The sequence below is a fragment of the Glossina fuscipes genome, unplaced genomic scaffold (genome assembly GCF_014805625.2).
Source record: "Glossina fuscipes isolate IAEA_lab_2018 unplaced genomic scaffold, Yale_Gfus_2 28, whole genome shotgun sequence".
Lineage (NCBI taxonomy): Eukaryota > Metazoa > Arthropoda > Insecta > Diptera > Glossinidae > Glossina > Glossina fuscipes.
In genome coordinates, this window is record NW_023998423.1 from 700,670 (window position 1) to 723,129 (window position 22,460).

Consider the following 22,460-nt stretch of genomic DNA (forward strand, 5'->3'; position numbering starts at 1 on the left):
TATGTAAAACTTTTTTGGAAATTCCTTAGATGTTGAATTAGTTGAAAGTATGCGCTTAATGAAGCGTATGTGCATCAGAGGGAAAGTGACTTAATTATTATAAGGATTTTCTAAGCCTCGAGATTATTAATAGCAGGGCCAATTTTAAATAATATAACTAAGAAATATATATGTCTAATATAAACCATAAGATAAGATAAGATAAACAATGACATTATTGCAATCGTAAGCTGATGTCTGATGTCCAATAATGTGCGCAGGATACCTCCTAAATTGCGTACAAGCTACATACAAGCTGAATCCATTTATCTATGGTCGTCTGACACTTAAATTGTCTGTTTGTCATGTCAGAACGTTTGACATGGCAAAATTGATGTAGAAAAAAGAAGCTTCACAGTAGCACTCTCAGTTAGAGATCACAGATTAAATTTAAGTTAAGTAAGCTCTAAATCTTGATAGAAAGATTTACTAGAGATATGTAAAAATTCAATAAAAAAAATGGACGGGATCCGCTCAATAATGATTGCAGTGAGCAGACAACTGTAACTTTTAAACTACAACATATCTTAGACTAAAGTATAGTACAAATAAATCCCAGTATCTCTCAATTATTTGAGACGCCTATAATAAATAAATAGTTCTAGAGTTTTTATTTATATAACCTGAAAGTTTGAAAATTAATTTAAATTCAAAAATTTATTTCGGCACCATTAGTTACGGACTGAACACGGAACGGAACACATTCCGTTTCGAAAATTTATTAGAAAAAAAAATACGAGAGAAACCTGGCAAAACGATCAAATGTACTGCCATGGCAATAGCAACCTACACTACTATCATGCTAGACCCAATTTGGTCCCATCATTACATCCAATCAATGTCGAAAAAACAAAGACTAAAATATTTGCAAGAATTTAAACACCACAAACCAATGGAGCCTTAAGAAATTCATTCCTCCAACTTGAAATTGTGGACAGAATCTCACGATTAGACATACCCTTTGCCAACCGCCGAACCTTTCCAAAATTCTAGGAATCATATTCGGAGCGTATAATCGCCAATGAAAGGGTTTGTCGACAAAGCATCTTCAGTTTGAAGTTTGACCTAGATTCTAACGCCACGTCTTATCATTTTGTTTCAGCTCTTGCAATTATGATCAATAACGAAAAACGGCAGTGAACAGTAGTTGATCGAGAATGTATATATTTCTACATATGTGTAGGAATATATATATGTATACATGTGTATATGTATATATTTATGGTTATTATTATTACTTATCCATATATTAATATATATACACATATATGTGACCATCTCTGGATATTATAAGCAAAATGGCGAATCCAGTATAGGGCAGTCTACCCGATATAAAACCATAGGTGTCGCTTTTGTTGTGAATCTTAAAAAAGTTTGATTTGCGTATCGTCTACGTGGCACTCTTTGAACTGCAATATTTCGTCAAGCAAATGTATTTCTTTTCTCCACGCGCGAAAATAATATACAGAATTTCAAAATGATATACGATTCGAAAAGTTCGAAAACAACAATAATTCATTCTAACGAAAAGTGGTTGATATTCAACGGAGCTTAATAGGAAAATAAAAGAGTACGAGGTCAGCGAAGTAAGAAAAGCAGATGTAATTTTAAAATCGTGTATTTGGCGAAAAAATTTTGGAGAATGAAGTTGTTACTGTTTCCAGATCACAATCTACTAGACCTACCAGTCACTCGATTTTTTTCACGCTTTAATATGTCTAAATGCTTGCGACGCCATGAAAAAAGCTTCAGAGACGCCACAAACTATATTATTCTTGATCAACATAAAATTCCGAATCGATTTAAACAACTCCGTCTGCCGTCTGCGTAATCTCTGCTATAAACATTCTCCTGGTAGCAAAAATGAAGCTATCAACTTAAAACTTGGGAGAAAGATTGGAAATTCTTGCAGTTCGTTCACTATTCAAACTTGTTCAAATCGGTCGAAGGACACGCCCACACTACCACGTAGGCTGACAACGCCTCTGTTATTCAAAAGAATTACAAAATTAGTTTTTTGCTCATCAATCATAAACTATAACAGATAAACGTACAAAAATGCTATTGATGATGCAAAAACGAAAAAATTAGACCATAACTATCCAATATTATACAGTATCAATTTTTTTTTTTTTAGTAACTTTGTAACGCGCAAAAACAAGCTTCCTATAAAGAGTGGAAATTCTAGGTTAGTTTCAAATCTGAAACGCATCCAAGCAAATCCTTTTGTTTGTTTATATATCTGTCTGTTCGCCCAACTATGTAGTATATGTGTGGTATATATTCTCCCGTTAGCGAATATGAAGACATCGTCTACAAATTTGCAAAAGAATTTGGAAATGACTTAAACTCTTCAAAAAAACGCGCCTACATCACCCGCACGTCTGTGCGAAAAACACTTTTATTTTGAAAACAGAAAAAATCAGCTGCACCCGCTCCATATTATATAGCATCAAAATTTATTTATTTTTTTTTTGGATAATGGTGACAGGTATAAAAGAGTCGGTCACAACCGGATTTAATTTTCTTATTCGTTTTATTAATATTTTAGTTTATTTTCTTTGAAGGAGCGTAAGAAGAGTATAGTCTGTCACTGCGCACTATTAAATACCCTACACCACTCCAGAGTAATTCATATAGTGACTTTTTAAGATAAAGCGCTATATAGGAAGTGGTCGCAAAACTGGTCCGATCCGAACCATTTTTAATAGGGTATGTCTTTGGGCCAACAACGAAGTTTGTTGTATTAAATTTCATTAAAAATATTTCAAAAATTGCGACTTGTAGGTCGAACCAAAGAAAACAAAGCGGGTAGACGGACAGACAAGTTCAGAAGAACTAAGCGATTATGAATCGACCGGTGTAATAAAAGATGGATTGGACTATCTCAACATCTCCAGTGGACCGCATAGATCCGGAAAAATTAATTACACACTTATACCGCAAACGATGTAGGATGTATCAAAGCAAAAGTTATTGGCAAAATTTTTCAATAAAGTGGCATTTTATGGATTTAAAAGGAGAATAAATATTTTCTAAAGTTTTCTTTAAAACAGTTTCTTCCCCGCGTTTAAATCCTTTATTTTTATTTGATGTCATCTTAATATCGTCCTTTATAATACTCAATCACAAACTAATGCCGCGTTGCAATATGGTTTTTACTTTGCTTCTTATTCTTCTTTGTAAATTTTTACGACTCCTTGCAACATCAACCGACAGATAACTAGCATTAACTCTCTCGTAAGGAGTTTAGCTTACATAATGTTTAAATTGCATAATAAAAAACGGCTTAGTTTTATCACCTTCCACACTAAATATGTTCATTCTTTGCTTTACGCCTTTCATCTCTCTTCCCTTTTATAAATTTTAAAGCTAATTACTTACAACTTCACACTAGCGGAAGAAAACAAAAAAAAAAAAAAAACAGTTGAGGAATATTTAACGAACGTTAATGCGACCAGAAGTTGAAATTTTCGTTTAACTACAAAATACTCTTTTTCGATTGTTGTTGTGCGAATTGTAGTAATCGTGTTGGTCTAGGGATGTTTATGTCTGCACATATTAACTTAACTCTCTGGATTTCTTAAAGTTTAATCTTAGTTTTTCTCTTAGTTTTTTCTTTTTTTTTTTGATTTCATATACATTTACAACGTGAACTGACTAAATGGCTGAGCTGGCGTAGCTCAGTGACTTACTTACTTACTTACTAACTGACGTACTGTTTGTATGACTGTTTAAACGACTATTAACCCCGTTTTAAGCTACTTTGTTCCTTTAATTATTTTATGGTTTGAAAAAAAAACCAAAGTGAACAATGTTTGCTTTTCTTCTTTTCCTTGCGCTTAACAAAAAAAAAAAAATAAATAAATAAATAAATAAATAAATAAAATAAAAAAATAAATGAAAACAGCAAATCCCCGCCTTATTACCAGCATTACGAAAATATGTATTAAAATAAACGCGAAAACAAAAGCAGGAAACAGCTTAAAAACAATTTTTTTCGGTGAACAATTTGCTGCTGGTACTTATACTGCTGTTGATGTTGTTGCTGTAATTCTTGCAGTAATACCGTTAGTTTTTGCTGCTCTTGCAAACATTTTACATTGAACAAGTTGCTCCTTCATCTTGCGATGTGTTGTTGTTGTTGTCTTTGTTGGGCACGTAATTCTTTATGTCTGCTGTAACGTTCAGTTGGTGTTGCGATTGCCGGTGCCGTTGTTGATACTGATGTTGATATAGCTAAGGGCAATGCTTTGCTGTTGCTCTTGTTGTTTTGTCTGTGTTGGACTGAGTCTTTAACTCTTCCCACCGCTGTTCTTTGTGTTATTGTTTCTGTGGTTGTTAGCAGTAATGTTGAACTGCTTTGGCCCGTGGCGGTGATGGTGGCATCATTGCAGAAATGTTGTAAACAACATGTTAAAATGGTGATTAACAACATGCAACATATACTATAATAAAAATTACTTTTATGCATGCTGCTTGAATTATGTTGCATAGCAGCTGGATGTTCACCTGAAAAGACCCAGAAAGATAAAAAATGTGAAGAAACAGAACATAAAATATAACAACAATTTAATTATGAAAAATTTATAAAAAGTGGACAAGAGGCATTTTCATAAAACATTCTAAGGTTGCTTAAGAATATCACTAAAAGATATTTCTTTAAAACCAATTTAAACTTTATGTCATAGTATGACACAGACCTAAAGTAAAAGTTTCCTCAATAATGCAAAACGTACGTTAGGAACTTGGAAAAGGAAGAACTCAATTCCACTTATCGCATAGAAGAGAACTCTATCGAAACAATTTAATGAAAATCTAAATAATTACCATATCGAGGCAATTCCGCCTAAAAGTGGGCTTTTATTTTTTTTTCAATTTGTTATATCTATAAGTAGCCAATAAATCTCCTCGTATGCCGACGAGAGAACATTTTGACAGCCAATGCAAATAAATACAGGAGCAAATATTGGACTAACATTACCAATTTCAAAAAGGCTGATGACGTTTGGATCTTTAAGGTGAATAGAATTCTATGTTTTGGTTTAATAGAGAGATAAGAGGAGAATGGTTTCCTATTAAAGGTTTTTAAGCTTGGATCTAAGGATATGGCTTTCCCTTCAAGTGACTCTAAGTAAATTTAATTTAAATGAGAATTAGAGAGGACACCACTGCATACTGAAAAAATGAAATTAGAAACGTTTTGTGTAGTCTAAGGTTTTTACGATTTTCGTATGAAAAGGCAGACACATGCCAGAGATCTTTTTACATTTTTTATATGAATTGAGAAAAACCATCTCCTTAAATACCACTTTGTACGTACGTGTATATATAATTTATGCATGTATGTATATATATAATACATGTATACATATATTTCGGAAGTCATCGATTGATGGCATGTTTTATGGCATTAATTGGAGTGCTATGCACGGACTTAAAAGAGATCTTGACCTCATGGGCCAATCTCTTGCTTCAACTTGTGGCCGTTTCTACGTTTTTCAAATCGGTGTAGTTTGGGATTGACAAGAAACGAGCTCACTAACTATCATGTTTCCGAATTCTTTGGTTCATTCACACACCTTTGTTTCAGCATATGGACGGTCTGTTGCAGGTTTCCTGAAATACTTAATTAGAGTTTGCCTTCGCATTCTTGTTGATAGTTTCGATTTTATACCAACTAGCTACTAACTTTTTCGATTGTCTACAAATGAAAATTAACCTCTTTATCTGCTTATTTTTACTTTCTGAAATTCAACAAATCAACAACAGGTGACTCATTGTGCTGTATAATTATCCACCGTAGTGTTTTCATATATTCGGACGAAATAGTAGAATGTGAGCAGGAAATTGCAAAGCACCGCATGTACGTCAGTAGCTACTTACTATACTGGTTTTATATAGACGTTCATTGTATTCGACATGGTTGAAATTTAAAAACAAATAACACCCTAAACTGAGCCAAAGTCTCTCTTCGATCACCCTGTAGTTACTCATGTAACGACTATTCAAAATGAGAAATTATATGGGAAATAATTGAAAAAGTGGTCCCATTCAAACAATATTCCATAGCGTTCGCCCCTAAGCCAAAACAAGTCGTTTTACGAAATGTCATATAACTAAAATTTGCGGCATTTACTAAAAAAGTGATTCTATTTCGATCCGAATACTAAAAGATGGGTCTAGCTTAAGTTCTTCTTTGTGTTGCATATTTTAGCACAAATTTAAAGTGCTCTGGTACCAGCCATGATCATAATAACTCCTAATAACGATTGGGTTTAAATTGGCGGAAAAATATGTAGTCGGATATAAAAAATTTAAAATTATTAATGACTTTTATTGGAAAGGAATTATGCTTTCTAAACGTTTGGCTTGCGTTTATTGCTTTGTCTTTTAAAATGTTTGTATTATTTTTACTTTCTTTATATATTTTTTTTCATTTATTTATTTTTTTCTTTTTTTGTAAAGCAATCCATGCAGACTTTGTCTTATACTGTTTCCATAAACTGACTCAAAAAGAAATACTTGTTTTAATGCCTTCAAGCCATGTATTCACTTAAACGCTATATTCTCTCACACTCTTATTTTCTTAACATAACTGAGATGTCAGAGCATTAAATTTTTTCTCGAATGGCAACAAAATATAAATGTTGTTTGCCTTTTATAACATTGCAAAAGCAATAAACAACGATTTACGTAGGTATATATATATATATATATATATATGTATATATACATATATATTTATGTATATGTATAGGCAGTGTATTTAAAAACGAACAACAAGTGTTGAAATTCTTCTCTCGAAAAATAATATTGTTTGTGTTGTGTAGTGTGAAAACAGTTTACCTTGACTAAAGACCTTATAAAACAAACCGTATACGTGTTCCTTCGTTAAGCATAGGCAAGGCTTGTTTGTTGTATATGCAGGTGTGTACAGATGTACGTATATTTGATATATATATGCATGTGCATGCACAAACAAACAATGGTGAGCTCTTGAATGGTCGATCACCTTGTATTTTATAGAAACAGTAGCTGTTGTGTTGCTATGTTGTTGATGTTGATAGAAATAGCTACACTAGCACTAAAAGCGGACAGTTGGTATGCTTTCTTTAGGCCTTCTTTGCTTTTTCTCTATTTATAAATTTACAACCCGCAGGTTATTTAAACACATCAAAATAGTTTTCTACATTACTTTATCGTAAAGCACACTTATGCACATTCACTTATTCCCATATATATGTACTTAGCCGAACATATACTTTCTTGTTCTTACTCTTGTTGTTGTTATTAAAGCATTTGTCAAGTTTGCTTTTTAAATGAGCAATTTCTTCGAGAGTGGGGTCAACATTTTTACTAGAGGTTAGTTAAATAGAATGGTTATGGTGTGGAAAGCATTTAGTTCTCTATATGCACAAGTATTTGCTAAGATATCATATTACGTTTGCTCTAACATCACATCGAGATAATATGCTTTAAGGCTTTGCAAGTATAAAAGCAAAGCGGATTACATTGTGTAAAAAGGCTTTTTCTCCAGAATACCTTTTAAAAGTTTTCTTGTTTTAATTTTCGTTTTCTTTTCTTTTTTCTCTTTGCGTTTCATTTACCCTACAGGCATTCATTTTCATTAAGATATATCATGTGATGAGATTTGTTCTTTTCCTTTCAAACCAATAAAAGGTACTAAATTGCCATTCTTTGCTTATGCCAATATTACTATGTAACAACTTTGATGCAAGAAAAAAGAAATCATAAAATAGCTTTGAAGAAAAACTTCCTATAAAATATTTTCCAAAAAAAAAATGTTCAACCCTTTTTTATTTTTTTCTTTCTTTAGTGTATAACGGCATTGTTACGTAAACCTGAGGAGGCAAGCCTTAAGATGCACAATGGTTAGCAGACTTTTTTCACATTAAACTATGCAAGCTTCACGAATATTCTTCGCGAGAATAAGGTTAAGAAAAAAACTTTTCGACACTATTGCATTTGATAACGATTGGTGTGCCAAATGGCGCTACTTTTTTCTTTTAAAGCCGTTGACAATATTACACAAATTTTGAAAATATATATCTTGATTGACATAATTTCTGGAGACTTTGTTCAATGTAAAATAGCTAGGAAAAACGCCACCTGCTTGAGCTTTTCTGCCCGAATCCCAATCATGAAGGACTTAGAACCGCAAGAAACCATTAAAACTTTTGAACTGCTCAGAAATAATATACTTTATAAAATATATCAGACGTTATTCGCCTAATCATTCATTTCTTTCAATATTCATTGTTGGAAAAGGGGCGAAGCGGAACAAAAGAAAACGGCACTTAAAATGAGCGCGTTTCTTCAACAAACTTGCTACAATCTCTAAAATCGTAGACATGGATTTCAGTTGATCAATATTATATTGGATGAGAGCGTGGAATTTTTCCCATTGTTGTACAATTACTATAAAATCCTATAGAATATATGTATAAACCTTTCTCGCTACATCCCTCGTGTAGTTTACGAATATAGTGAACAAATCTTTTGCATTTGAAAACAAAGCCGCTTTTGGTTTATATGGTATAGTGGGCGTATTCTTTGGCTGATTTGTTTCATTTTCAATACCAACCTATGTGTAACAAACTCCCATGTTTAAACAGAATTTGAAGAGGGGATTTGCATTTCTGCGACTATGAGAATGATACCGTATACCTCACAAAGACGGATGGACACTTAGATCAATTAAGAATTTGGTGTTGCCCAAATATATCTATACTTTATAAAATATTTGAAGCTCCCTTCGAACGATTGCAAACTTTTTACCAAAACTCATGTGAGGATAAAAATGCAATATCTGCTTATCCAACATCACGTTTGAGACATCTAGAAATATGCGTCAAGGACGCTGTCAAGTTTTAAATACTCAATCCATTTAATCATATTCGTCTGTACATTCGCCCATGCGTGCAAATATCCGCTAATCGATGCGTTCTTTCATCCGATTCTTTTTCTCTCACTCTCTTGGTTTGCTTGTTTCAAAATTGAGAGTAACTTCGGACCTATTTACTTACTTAGCAGCTGAAACTTGACATTGTCTTACTTAATACATAATTTCTGAAGCGATAAGTACCAAGCCAGATAACATTTTTTATATATATATATTTTTTTAAGCAATGAATCAGTAATCATAATGGTTTTCATTGCTAGCGTTTATCGTTATTCCAAAAATTTTCAAAACTATCGATTAACAAACAACATTGTTATCCGAAAATAAAATTTAATTTTTTTTTTATGTTTGTTTTTATCAATGAACCTTTTGTATTACAACTTACCAATAATTACGTGAGCGTAAACGCTGGATGATTTAGCTATCGTTGGTACGCAAGTATAATTGCCAGTGTCACTGGATAAAGCACGACGTATTTTTAATCTGTTATGTAAAAGGAAGAAAGGGTTAATGAAGAAAAAAACGGAAAAATAAAAAAACATTCGTTAATGATTAAAACTTATTAACAAAGAAGATAAATAAAGAAGATAAAGCATTTACGAAATTACCTCGATGTTAAACCGTCTGTCCAATCGTTTTCAACACTGATACGGGTCCCGCTATCAATTTCATTTTGGTTCGCTGTCATATCAATAATCTCATTACCTATTAATAATTAATATGTAGAGAAGACCAAAAGATGTGGAATATCAAAAAGAGGAAAATGAAAGATGAGAAAATTATATTCGGTGGCGACCGACTCTTTTATACTTGTCACTGCTACCCTGAATAGGAACTAAATTTTCGTGCTTTATATTATTGAGGGGGCGCGGCCCCTAATGATTTTTTCTATTTTCAAAATAAAAATGCTTGTCACACAGATGTGTGGGCGTTTTAGGCATGTTTTCTGAAAAGTTTAGGTCATTTTTAAATCCTTTTGCAAACTTGTAGGCAAAATTTTCTTATTTGCGAACGGGAAAATGTTTACCACAGATATCAAATGGTTGGGCAGAAGGACAGATGGATAGTCGAACAGACCATGGGATTTTTCAAGCTTGCTTGTGCGCGCTATAAAAGTGTTTTAAAAATATTACATTTTTGGTACACTGTCATTTTTGGTACACTATCAAGAATGTATACTCTATGTAGTTTCTCTGAAGCTTTTTTCTTGATGGTTGCAAACGTCTTGACAAAATGAATATATCCCTCATCTTTCGGTGATGGGTGTAGGAAGAAGAAAACATTTATCGGAGGAAATGAAAGTAACAACAATATGTTATTTGTTTGCATGAGTTTTTAAAAAGCGAAACCACAATCAAATTAATGCATCAATTATTATAGAGCAACGTTTAATGGAAAAAATTTTATTCGTTTTTTACTTCTTCTTCTGTATGCAGTGAAGGCTTTAATTGAATTCTCGGTTATTTTACTGTTCTTCTTACCTTTATACCAGAATATGTTGCCCAATTCATGCGGTCCCTGCAATATTTTGCACGTCAAATTAATGTCACTGCCACTTTTTACATACAAATCCGTCGGCCCCATTATATTGGCTTTTAGTTCTGGATTACAGGAAAAAAGTAAAAATGAAGGGAAATTCAATAACGAACATTTTTTGCAAGAAAGTAAATCTTGTTGTTAGGTTTTAACCTTAAACTTTATTGCAAAGAAGGGAACTTTTTAAAATTAATTCTTATTCGGGATCTTTGCAAAAGATTTAGGAAAAATCATGTATAGATCATGTAAATGTGTATTACAAGCCATAATATTAAACGGGGAATTAATCTCTTCAGACCCTCGGCCACCTTTGTAATTACTGTCAATAACGAAAACAACAGAAATTTGACATTAACTTAACCATGGCAAAGTCCATCAACAAAAGAAGTAAAAATTTGATAGCTTGCCTGCACTGATAACGGTATAGGTCTAAATATAAAAAAAGAGCGAAGTAAATTTTCGTTAATTAGTGTTGTTACACTTGGAAAAAATCATCTACTTATTGTCGCTTACAAAGTATGGATTTAGCGGCTGCCGCCTAAATTAGGTCATATCCTCGCAAATTTTCCAAGTTTTGAATTTTTTTTTTTTTTTTTGCAACTTTCAGGGATGCTTTGAAGCTCTTATGGTCTTCGTTTACAAACACAGTAAAATGCATGAGCGTTGGAATGTATTTATAGAAGCGGAACCCTATCTCTTGCTTTGTCCTTTAATGGGACACCATCTCCTTAAATAAAATGCGTTTCGCATTAATAAGATTGAGCAATAATATGTCATAGAAGGAAAGGAACAACGTGCATTTCGTTCATTGCAGTCCGCATACACCGCTAAACTTTTTCCTTGCTAGGGGCTTAGCGAACTTCAACATGTAATTATGAGGGAGAATGAGTCATCGATTAGCACTGACTACATATCTCGTCTGTGTGCACATCTCCCGCCACCTTGTCAACGATTGAATCTGATCACGCACTTTACGCTTTGAGCGTGTCTCGCAGAAGTCGATTGAAATTGATTACTTAGACGAAGTACAAAGCCGTAACAATCGTTCAAGATATGTCAAATGGAAACGAAAGTTTGCCTAAGTAAATACCCATTCAATGTTTCGACCAAATGTTTATCAAGGTTAATTATTTTAGTGCTACACTATATTTATTAATAGGTATTTTTAAATATTTTTATTAATTATTTTATATATAATCACATTCTCATTTTATGTTATCTATCTGCGTATAATTTTTTTTTTGTTTTATTTACTTTAAGATCTTATTTAATTATTAATTAACTAATTTATTTATTATTGTATTCATAACTATAATATTTTTAGACTAATGCCATAAATTCTTATGCTAAAAGTAACACAAATTGAGTATTAGGACATCGGGTCTATTTTAGAAAACCAAAAATTAGACGTGGAGCCCAGCAGTTTTAACAAAATAATGCATCGAATTGGTATTGCATTCTGGGGCCGACAAGTGAAAAGTGTAGACAGTCACAAAGAATGTGTTTTATCGTAAGAATTTGTCCGCAAGCGCAGGTTAGAGGAGAAGTCTTCTTAATGATCTTTTGGTGCGTTGCAATGGTATGGCCAAGCCAAGTTTTCGCTTATGTCCTGAAATTGATTTTGTCTATTTTCGTTCGATATAACGGAAGAATTAAGTGAAGGTTACCGGAAGAGTCACTCTGACGTTGTTATTGTAAATTTATATAAATAATTTTCTCTAGAACTCTCTTTCCAATATACCTTTGAAGGTCCGATTTTTCCGTGATATCTTCTATAATTAGAGAGGTGCAAAAACAGCAGGCTTCGCCGCTCGATCGTGTACCAATGAACTAATATGACTAGCTACACAAAGCATTTTAATTTTATCGTTCCATGTAGTGATAGTATATCTTAATTTGCCAACGGTGCTCCAGCTCAAGAAGTCCAGAGATTCCGGATAGCTGTTAGCAGGAACAATACCAGTATTGTGTCTGTTTTTATTAGCAAGGTTAATAGCTTGAAACATAGCTCAGGCTTCGGTTGTGAAATTTTCATTTATTTAATAAACATTTTTTATTTACAAATATTAATAAATAGTATTACGAAAATCCCAAATCCAGTCAATTTCAGTAATTTTCCCTAATAATAAATTCCCTAAAGAAGGAAAAACCAAATGCGCATTCGCAGGCGCGTCATGTCGCTGCAGGCCGATGAAAACGATTAGAAGAAAAGCAGGCTGGGATTAGTAATAAAACCATAAATTTAGGTAGAGTAACAGGCTTGTAATGTATATAAGTAGAATATTTGTGGAAGGGGAAGCTACTCGCGCAAGAACATAGAAGTTGAGAGTACGGCCAAAATAAATTGTGAATAATCTTACATTTAAGGAACATAATTGTAAATAAATGATCCTACAGTTAAGGCATATTATTGTAAATCAAAGAACTTTGAATTGTATTTCTCTTGATCAAAATGTTCACGATCCAGTGATACGAACTGTATTTTACGAAAGTGAATTTCATAACAATACATCGCAGTACATTATTTAAGAATGAAGCTCACTAGATCCCTTTCCTTTCTTTTAGTATTTAGTTTAAAATAACCATAAACTATTAATACTATGTTGTAGTAATAAAAACTTTTATTTCGGCCTTTTTCGAAGTGTACAAGTGCAAGTAAAAAGAAAATGGATACGTTTTAATACAGGCATACACATATACGCAGATACATATATATATTTATTACAGTTCACTTGAAATACATTTAGAAACCATTACTTATTATACAGTTGATATAGCATTCATAAACACATACAATCATATATATGTGCATAGTATTTTTAGAAATTTATGGGCAGTTAAAAGTAACAACAAAAAAACAAAAATAAGAATTTTTCTTGTATGTGCGTAAATGTAAGAGTTTACTTGTATACCCCAAGGAAGCACTTTAGAATATATATGAGATGACGACAGGAAAATGTAAAAATTATTAGCTGGATAATGTACCGTTATAGTATTTGCTATAACCTACAGTCAGAAGAGATTTTTGTAAAGAATTTTTTACCACCTCTCGGAGAAACATGACAAAAGAAAAGAGAAAAAAAAGAAAAACTATTGTGAATAGACTTAAGCTTGGATAGTTTTGGATTCTCTTCTCTTTTAAATATAATTCATGGGCAATTTTGTTATATTCAAGTCACATATGTATGCATGGCACTTAAATATCATTCAATACCAAGCAATATATAAAAAATAAAAAAAAATAAAATAAAAAAAAGTAACAAATATTTGAAAACTATTACGAGCTTAGTAAGTATTTTCGATTTTTTTTTCAAAGTTTTCATTTTTTTTCTGTTTTCCTATAAAACTGGAAAATTTTTATTAGCTTAAACTACAGTAATCCTCGTATGTGTATGCACTTATGGTGACCTAGTTCGTTGGATGGCAACGTTATGGAAAAGCAAAACTAACAAGGACAAATTTCTAAGCGATTTGATTCGAAATCTGAAAGCCCCTTCATCTCCATATATAAATAGATTATACTTCAGACAAGTTCATTTACTATTCTAAACTTTGAACAAGGATTCTAGTAACGGCTAACATGAAAATTTAATGATTCAAAATCTTGGAAATATGTCAGCTAGTTCAGCTCAAAATTTCAATGCTTATGAGCGCGTTACGCTCATGTGACATTCGTTGCATATTTTCAAGTTTTGCAAAGGCAGTAAAAAAGGTCAATATACTCTCTTGGGTTCAGTACAGCTTTGCACTGTCAAGCTTGTGATGTCCGCGTATACACGTTAATTTAATGTGGTATTCGTTGCGTACTTCTAAGATTTTCAAAGGCAATAAAAAAGGTCAATATACTCGCTTGTGTTCGGTGCAGTTTTATTTATTTTTCCTTTTTATTTCATCGAACAATTTTCAAGGCAACCTATTTAATGTTTACCATACTTTAATTCCTTAAATCTTTAATAAAAAATTTTCCAAAATAAACCGATCAAGCCAACTATGCTTTTAATACTTTTTATATATAAAAAAAAAAAAAAAAAAAAAAAAACAGACTAGAAAAAATAAAATTGCCATGTATTATTTAGTTATTTATTTATTGAGAGGTTGACTAAGAAACAATTTTTATTTTTTATTTTTTTTACATAGTTCCATATGTATGCTTGAATAGTTAGTTAGTTACTTACATAACCTAAATAATATCTCAAAGGATTCAGTTCTGATCTGACTGAAAATTGCCTTTCGTTAGACAAAAAAAAAACAGAAAAGATTAAATTCAACGAAACCAATCAAATAAAATATAAGCCTGAAAAGAAAAAAAAAAAAAACAAAGAGATTTACAACCAAATCCTTACAAAAAGAACTAAGTAAAGCTAAAATATTCGGCTTAATTTTCGACCTCAAAGATATAAGGCTTGCATGCCCGCAAGTAATTTTCCCTTTTTTTAATTCCTTTGAGGTTAGGAGTCACATATCTATATGCATTGTTTTGTTTTTTATCGTTTGAAATTTAACATATTCGAATCCAATTCATATACGTTTTTTCATATTTTCGTTCATTTTGTGCAGGGAATGAAGTTAAAATAATTTAGTCATTCTTAGCTTATTTTTCAAATTCAAGGCAATAAAGAAATATTTGATACATTTTTAGGCTGAATTTTTAATGCAGTTAATGCTACAATGTATGTTAAAGTAAGTACATCTATTAGTCGCTCTACAGTTTGGCAACTGCGCGCGCGCTTTGGGCTTGTTTTTTACGTTTCTTGAAAACTTAGCTGGTACAGCTATTAATTCAAGCACACTTCCTCGTATTAGCTACGCTGATGCTGCAAGATAGTCTCCTCCTGAAAGTCATATTATATATAAGCATCAGAAAAATATAAACAAAAAACAGTAGTCCCCTCCCGGAAAGGAATATTCTTGCCAAGACTGGCATCGGACACCCCAACTGTTAACATAAAAGGTGATTCTGCTGTGAAAGCCCCATTTGTTAATCTTAATCGTGGTAGCATTAGTAAAATCTCAAACTAGAGCTATCTTTTCCTTTAAGATTTCATTTTCGACGGGAAATAATGCTATTTTGTTAAATAATAATTTTTGGCTACAAGGATCCTTAATAAAGCAATTTACTTTGCGGAATACATGTAGTAACATTAATTCTACAGTTTCTTCATCTGCAAAAAACGGAATGTTTCCTCATACCCAGCAACTATCATCTACCAAAATGTTAGCAGTCTTAACTCTAAAATTAGGTCTACCTACCTAAATTCTTAGTTCTGCTTTTTCGCTTTTACTGAAACCTAGCTTAAGCCGATCAAAAAGATCGGTTAGATCGTACTAGTGGTGTTGTTTAAATTACTATATCTGCTGACTTTCCGTCCTTCTCATTTGTATTTCTAACTACTCCCGACGTCGAATTTATTGCCACTTGTGTGAAAGTGGGTAAAAAATAAATGTAACTTGTTCTTACATTCCCCTAAATAAGCACATTTCCACTTATAAGAAACATCCTGCCAATATTGGTGGTGGGGCCGAAACATCGAAACCTGTTGATATCATCATAGTGTTGGGTGTAGCATATCGCAAGCCACTATTTTTGTTAGTTCATTACAAGCGGGATAGCCATCTGAATAACTCTAAAATGTTAAAGCCGTCTAGATTGTATGTACAAAATGATTTTAATAAAGCCAATATTGCCCAGCTTAAACATGGCCTCTCACACCTCTGCGCTAGATGTGTATGTGCTATTTTCCTTTTTTCTTTTCTTTTTCTCAATTTATTTATGTATGAATATTGTTCCTTTTATTTTTTTATTTTTCTGCAGAAACTTTTTAATCGTTATTAATAACATTTAGCATAAGATTTATTTCCAAAAGTCAATTGAAGTCGGCTGCCAATTTATGTTAGCTGATCTTCTTGCGTAAAGAAAATAGAATAAAATAAAATGAATGAAAATAATATGTCCTAAGTCGTAAATAAAAATTTTAGAAATAGAAATTCACGTATTTTGAAAATGACCTGCCTTGGAGCCATTTATTTAACGTAGTATAAAGTGTAAGACACTAAGTAAAAAAATAAAAACACTGTAGTGAGCCACGGTCCACCATAAAATATCCTATACTATCCTGCGATTATTCACATAACATCTTTTCAAAGACAATCTAATCTAAACCATATTCTATAGCGCGAGTCCTTCCGGCAAAACCAGTGTACCAAATTTCATCAAAATATCTCGAAAATTGAATTATCTAAATTCAATACAAGATAGACGGACGCATGGACAAGATTCGGTTTTTGATCTATCCCAAGTATTCCTGGCTGTTACCACAGGTAAAGGTTTGTTACGCCCTAAACTATGCGTACTTTTTGGGCACTACCCCAAATCATGATTCTTAGGAAATATAAACTTTTATATGCCAAAGAGGCCTAATTGCTAATACTAATGGACCAAATGTAAACTACGTAGGTCTATTTCTTCGACACCACTCCGTATAAGATTTCTCATGAGTAGTAAGCGCTTCACAAAAAGTCGGAACTAATAAAATTTCGCGATGAAAATTTACCCGTAGTAATAATTTAGTAAAAAAATTAGATAGGTGTTTGTTAAAATCGTAACATATACGGAGGTTATCGTGAAAAACAGAGCCTTGTATGGAGAGAAAATCTAATTTCGGGTTTTTTATGGTGAAAACTGAAAAAAGACAGCATTTTTAATAAGTAAAGTAAGTTTACTAATTTTAGATACCGCAATGTGATGCTTTGGACATCCTCCAACACGCGGACTTCCATGAGAACACCTGAAAAAAATTTGAATGTTTTTTTGAGATCATTTCTTGGGTAATACAGGTGAGAATATTTACAGATCACGCTCATTTTTTAACCTCATATTCTTAATGCACCAACGAACGCTTGCGACAAAAGCTTTTCAACTTTATTTTTTTGATTAAAGCTTTTCGATAAAAATGGGTATATGTCAACGGTACCCCAAGCAGAGAAAAACCGATTGGGGATATTTAAAGGTCTATGTATATAAATGAAAGGTATCAAGAACACATTCGAACTTTATGCACTTTATTACCATTTTTTATTCCCTACTCCGCTTATGGTGGAAGGGTACATTAAGTGTACCCGGAATCTGCCTTTGCCGCCTAGTAGGATCAAATAATCTCGACTTGCAACTCAATGGTTTTCTTTAAGCCCGATAGATAGCCTTAGATACTTGTGCTTTAAGACTTTAAACTTGCAGTTGATTTCTCCGGCTAAATTAATAATAAGAGTAATAATAATAATAAAAGAATATACGCAACGCCCAGAAGAACTTGAGACGGGCGCACATTTTATTTTACCGACCGATGCGATGAGAAACATTGTCAGCGTCGTTTTTAATTGAGTGTCCATCGGGCCGTCTTTTTGTGTTGCGTTCTCATGGTCAACAAGTAATCGTTGCCGCGCTGACAATGTTTTAATTTTAATCTTTTAAATTACTGACTAAAACCTTTCTTGATAATATACATTTTTCTTAATTCTGTCGTTATGAAAACATTTCATACATTTAAAAAGCATTTAAAAATTTTTTTTCCAAACTAAGAAAATACCAAACAAATATTGTTTTTCTTTTAAAAACTACAATTTAAAAGCGTGTTAAAATTTCTTTTATGCGTTTTTCATGTAAAGGGCATAAAAGATTGTCAGCCGTAAGTGTGAGTAGATGAAATGAATGCCGTGAATGCAAATATGTGCGATGAATATTTATAAAAATATATATCGTGTTGTTAAAATGTGTTACGAAAAAAAGAGGAATAATTATAAAACAAAAGTTTTACATTTTAAGGAAATGAAAGTATATGTATATATAACGAAGTCTCTTATAACGCGCGGTTTTTATAACGCGATTTCCATATAAAGCGAAATGGAAATTAAAACCCTTCTACTTTGTGGCCTCGCACTATTAGGTGGATTTCCTACAAGGACATACCAAGAATGCACCAAACAACTGAATTGAACAATTTATCTATGGCTGCACTTATGCAATATGTGTAGTTGCCATTTATCGGTTATTTCCAATTCCAATTATCAGGGAATTTCCGTAAAAACGAGTAAACAATAAAACATTTTATTTTCATAAAGAGAAACGGATCCATTTAATTAGTTCTGAGGAGTTTCGATAAAAAGCGACAGTAGTTTTCATATAACGTGGTACAATTTAATCTGATTTGTCTTAATTTTCTGTGTTTGTGTCAACGATCGTTCCGTAAAGCGCGCTTCTTGAGTTTCATATATCAATCACTCAGGGATCTTATCTATGCGTGTGACACGGTTTTTGTGATCTGAGAGAAATGGGCAAAGAGCAACATGCATGGATTGGCCGCAGTCTATTCGATGTGTGCCCAAAGCCTTTACTGGCTGGAGACAAACTTCTCGATGATGGTGAGGTTCGAATTCGTGAATAGCGGCTTGTGGTCCCGACCCTTATAGTATTTGCCTGTGTATAGCGACAGGCCATTCCAGCGAATTAATCACGTTCTAGGGATTTGAAGACATGAGTGTGTATGGATAGTTTAAAAATTCTGTTGCTCGAGAAATTTCTTTAGCTCTTTCTCCCACAAATTCTTCATTTCCTGCCCTCCTTCAGATGATCTTAAGATCGTTACTAAAACGCGTTTTCAACCCATCTCTTTGTTATCATCAATTTTATTGTATTATTAAAGCAAATGCAAAGTTTTTAAAGCGAAACGTCCATTTGCTTGACTTGAAGCATTCAACCTATTGCATTTACTTTACATATTTATTTTTTAGGATACTTTGGCATCATATAGGCACGTATGCAATATGGAATACGTTTAAAGCATTTCGAATGCTTTTACTTTTTAATATTTGTTCTCTGTTACCTTAATGTTTTTTTTTTTTTTTATTATTATTTTTCTATCTTCTTTCTTCCGTCTGTCCCGCATACAGATAACAGTTATTGTGAGTATTACGTTTTAAGTATTAAGTTTAGTTTACATTGTTTGCATACAGAATAAGACCCCATGCGTACAAGTTTCTCGTTTTTGTATATTATATGCACCGTACCAGAAAGCATCCTAACTTTTCTGTACCGTGTGAGACCGTAAAAAAATGTTGCAATAAAGCCGTTAATATAACGTAAAATTTTTGTAAGTTTTGGAGCTTTTTTCATATATATACCATCAGTATACACCATACACATGCGTACATATTGTATATAGAAAGAAAGAAAGAAAAGAAAAGAAATGAATTGATTTGATCTTCCCCCGTCTAAAACTTTAGGAGTTTCCCTTTGTTTTATTATGATAGTTAACTTAGTCAGAGAAATAAATTAAAAAGCTAAGGGCTTAAAGCAATAACGCCCGAAGCTATTGCTTTATTGAATACTCAAACGTACTTGATATTTGAACCCACGGCCAGTAAATTGTTAGTCGATATCCTGGCGGGCTCTTTTTCATGCAAAAAAAGTTCGCTACCGTTTTTTGAATTACTTGTGGATCAAATATTCCCTACATTGTTAGTAGATTGGAAGTTTTTAAGTTAGAAGTGAATACCACAAGCTGGTTTCTATGTTCTTCATATATGTTAGATAGTCTAAAATATGTATATCACGGAAGATGCCCGCAATCTCAGTGAAGGGCTAAGATCATGTTCTTTTCTACGTTCATGTACTTGAGATTTGTCAAAATTAAAATAAAAAAATTTAAAAGACATAAATTTCAATGTATACTAAAAATGAACTTGTTAGAACTGTTTCTCTCATCTCTTATATATACTTTTTCGATGCATTCTTGAAAAGGTGTACCTGCTCGGACTTCTTTTAAATACAAAAATTGTCATTTATGATGTCTACAATGATACTCTTCATAGTCCTAAAAATTCATTGATATTCATCTGTAACACAATAAGCTCGTCATGAAAGATTGCACGACCAGGCACCTCGCCAGGCTTTTCACTTGTCGGCGAATGGACATGGATTTAGTTGCCAGCCTGGCAAGTCGTCCCTTTTGATTTGATAGAAATATATTGCGGTAAGTATTAAACTCTGCTTATTGTATGCGCTCACTAATCGGCTTTATCAACCGTGTTTACGGCGTCTTCGATTGTAAACACTACACTCTGCTATTGTTTTCTTGCAATACATTAGACTGCGTTGGTTGAGTGTCAATAATTCGCTGTAAGTTCACTATAGCGTTATCATAACTTCCACATCATTTTTTATTTATTTATTTTATATGCTCACTTTTGTTTTGTATGCAAATCGTTTTAATTTAATAAAAACTTACAGGATATGTAAAGCTTCCCTTATTTTCACATCCTACTCTTTTCTAAAGGTTCGGCACTAAAATCTGCATATATATGTGTACTTTAAGTACAGATGTGTGACCTTATAATAATGAAGCCTTATAATGAATAATGAAGCCTGTAGCCATTAATATGTTTGTTTAGAAAAAGAAGTTCGGCTAAGTTCGCTCGCGCCTTTCCTTACGCACTAATGAACATGAATTTACACATACGCTTATGGACTTGCAAATTTTTCTTTTAAACATAACTAATGCCTGAAGTGGAAATCATTCCCCTTGCACGACGAAGAGCTAGTGCGGAAGGAACTTAACATGCCAAGAGCATCACCAGCTTTGCCAAATTAACGATGATCGGCAAAAATTAGATGTAAACAGGATAACTATAGCAACTAATTTTATCACATCTTCCATATAGAGTTATGAGAATTCTTTACCTATACTATAGAATTATTTCCTTTTTGACACAACAAGGAAAAACTAGTTTTGTATTTAATGCACTGCTAATCTATTTTCGCTTCCTTTCCTCTTCTTTCTTTCGCTTTACACTGTTGTCGTCATATTCAAAAACTATGTCATATACGACAACTTTGCATACTTACAACAGATGTGAGTAACTATTACGTGTATTAATAGGATTTAGTGTTTACTGAGGTGGAAACGAGAAAAAGGACAACGCGTTGAAAGAGTGTACTTCACGAAAGTCAATATCGGTAAAAATAAGAGTACGACCGGCGATGCAGTAAGAGCCAACCATATTCCAACACAAACCAAAATAAGCTGTTGTAGTTGGAGTAGCTTTTATTCTTGACAATTGACAACCATAACGTAACAATAAGTAGTCACATTTGATTTGTCTCCTATACTGCGAAGAAATTAACAGTTGACCATAGTTTACAAAATAAATGCTTACACATTAGGGTACCTAAAATTCAATTTGATCCTGAAATTATCATTCGCCTTTTTTCCTCTCTCGCCTTTTTACATGCTCTTTTTCCCTACGTTGTTTTATGGTTTCGTTGAAGCATATGTAGTGTTTGGTTTCAGGTTTTCCTGTTTTCCAATCAACCACACGGTGGGAAAGTATGCAAACCGAAATAACGGTTAAAGCGCTGAAGTAATGTGAAAAAATAAAACTTAATAAAAAAAAATAAAATCGATAAACACCACCTAACTTTCATTTTAAGTTAAATGCCATGAAAGATAAATGCTGAGTTTATCACCGGCTAGAAAATAAGTAAGAGTAACGATATTTGGGTCGTTGAGCACAAGATCGCTATGACTTATAAACAAGTAATAAGATTATATTCGATCGTAACCGAATCTTTTATACCCGTCACCATTGTGCCCAAATAACAACAGTTTATGAGCACGAGCAAAAAACAAGAAAAAAGTTTTTGTCACACAGGGCTATGGGTGTTGTTAGCGCGTCCTTTGAAAAGTTTGGTTCATTGTCAAATCCTTTTGAAAATTTGTAGGCGGTATCACCATTTTCGCTAACTCGAGAACGTTCATCATAAATATCAAGCATTTACGCGGACAAACAGATGGACATTTTTCACAAATTTTCTAAGTCTAATAAAAAATGTAGCTGAAAGAAACGTAACACTGACAACCGAACGAATATATGCTTATTCTCTAAATCGGCACAATACATGCAAAAC

General features: G+C 32.8%; 1 protein-coding gene across 1 annotated transcript in view; it reads right to left on the minus strand.

The window, feature by feature from the left end:
- Window positions 1-3,902: 3,902 nt before the first annotated feature.
- Window positions 3,903-22,460, minus strand: part of LOC119636202 — a 138,843-nt gene continuing 120,285 nt past the window's right edge. Inside the window, exons 5-8 of the mRNA XM_038031432.1 lie at window positions 10,447-10,566; window positions 9,574-9,670; window positions 9,351-9,448; window positions 3,903-4,551 (exon numbers count right to left, since the gene is read on the minus strand). Coding sequence (XP_037887360.1) covers window positions 4,160-4,551; window positions 9,351-9,448; window positions 9,574-9,670; window positions 10,447-10,566 — 707 coding nt within the window. The 3' untranslated portion in view covers window positions 3,903-4,159. The remainder of the gene's footprint in view (window positions 4,552-9,350; window positions 9,449-9,573; window positions 9,671-10,446; window positions 10,567-22,460) is intronic.